Source organism: Pundamilia nyererei, unplaced genomic scaffold (assembly GCF_000239375.1).
Source record: "Pundamilia nyererei isolate P.nyererei 1_Seehausen unplaced genomic scaffold, PunNye1.0 scaffold00675, whole genome shotgun sequence".
In the NCBI taxonomy this organism is placed as follows: Eukaryota; Metazoa; Chordata; class Actinopteri; order Cichliformes; family Cichlidae; genus Pundamilia; species Pundamilia nyererei.
Genome location: NW_005188076.1, coordinates 89,350 through 90,856, shown reverse-complemented (window position 1 = coordinate 90,856; position 1,507 = coordinate 89,350). Strand labels below are relative to the sequence as shown.

General features: G+C 33.4%; 1 protein-coding gene across 1 annotated transcript in view; it reads right to left on the bottom strand.

The window, feature by feature from the left end:
- Nucleotides 1-636: 636 nt before the first annotated feature.
- Nucleotides 637-1,507, bottom strand: part of LOC102193755 (deoxyribonuclease gamma-like) — a 5,486-nt gene continuing 4,615 nt past the window's right edge. Inside the window, exon 6 of the mRNA XM_005754834.1 lies at nt 637-1,343. Within this exon, the coding sequence (XP_005754891.1) occupies nt 1,264-1,343 (80 nt within the window). The 3' untranslated portion in view covers nt 637-1,263. The remainder of the gene's footprint in view (nt 1,344-1,507) is intronic.

The window sequence follows — 1,507 nt, the reverse complement described above, 5'->3', positions numbered from 1 at the left end:
ACAAAAACTAAGCTACAAAGAGAGTAAAGAGGATGGAAAACAATGTTTGTGTGTGAGACCAAATTTTTTTTCATGTATAAAAATCAAAGCTTCACACACACTACCTTCCTCTACAACGTCCTCAAGAATCATTTTGGCAAACACTGTGACGTTACACTGTTTCCTTCCTGTCATATTTTCAAGGGAAGACTGTGCAGCAACAATGGCAACAAAGTGACTCATGACACTTGATTTCTTCCTGGCTTCTGTTTGGCCACAGCAATATGTGGTACTCATATAAAATGTTGTGATATGGATAGGTAGTGTGAGTATTGTAATTTCACAAAACATATAATCATATGGAAGTGTATTTCTGTCAATACAGTTAACGCTTAAATTTAAAAAACAAAAAACAAACAAAAGCAAACACTAAAATAGAACCAAATCAAACATGCTGATCTACCTGCTGTGGTGACCCGTCAGAATAATCCCTCACAAAATATGTGGGTATTCTTAAACTTCAGTAGAAACTCAATTATTCAAGTACAGTCGATTTACAAATAAAGGACTAGTCATAAGTGGCACTCATACATCTGTTTTCTCGAGTACCCCAGCCTGCCCATGGTTATTGTAAAAAATAAAAACAGCAAGAATTGGTTTAATGTAAAAGGTCATTTAATTGCATCAAATATGAAAAAACTGTCCATTATTATTCAACTGGTGGAACAAAATATGCTTCAATCCGTCCATTCCTGGTTATTTAGGCAAATTCTCAATTTAACAGCTGAAATGAATCTGCAAATATTTTCCCAAACAAAACATTTATTCACTTATCAGCATGCTCTTCAACAATTTATGGTCATTTCCATTATTAAAAATGTTAATACATTTTATTTCCTGCTAATGCCCTTAGCTCAGAAGTAAAATATTTATACATACATTCCCACTCTAAATAGCAAAATAGCCCAAGGTAGACCCCGTGGGGTATGCTATCTATACAGTGACCAAGAGAAACCAAAATAAGTTCATGTTTACCATGGAAGGGGTCCGGAAAACATATAATAAAACAACAATTATTTCTTACATAGTCTAACCTAATTTCCATGTAGTACTAATATCTTTACACTCATTTGTCTTTTCCACAGTAAATTCAGTAAAGAAGACAAACAGTTATTTTTTTATCACGTTGAACCACCTGATGTGGTTTTCTGTTAAATCCGAAGAAAAACTGAGTTTAAAAATTAACTGGAGTAACACAAATTTTAAAAATTAATAGCAAGATTGTTAAAGTTTAACAGCCCGACGTCCTCTCTTGGTTGGCATGTTGGATGCTTGTCCTTGCTTTCTTTTTTGATCCTGTTGTCCTGTTGTTAATATTAGAAAGAGGAAATACAATGGGTAAAATAAGTACTGCACATGTCAGCAATTTTCTAAGTTAATATATTTCTAAACGTGCTGTTGTCATGAAATTCTCACCAGATGTCAGTAACAACCCATTAAAGTTATGTGTAATAAAGAGAAATGACAA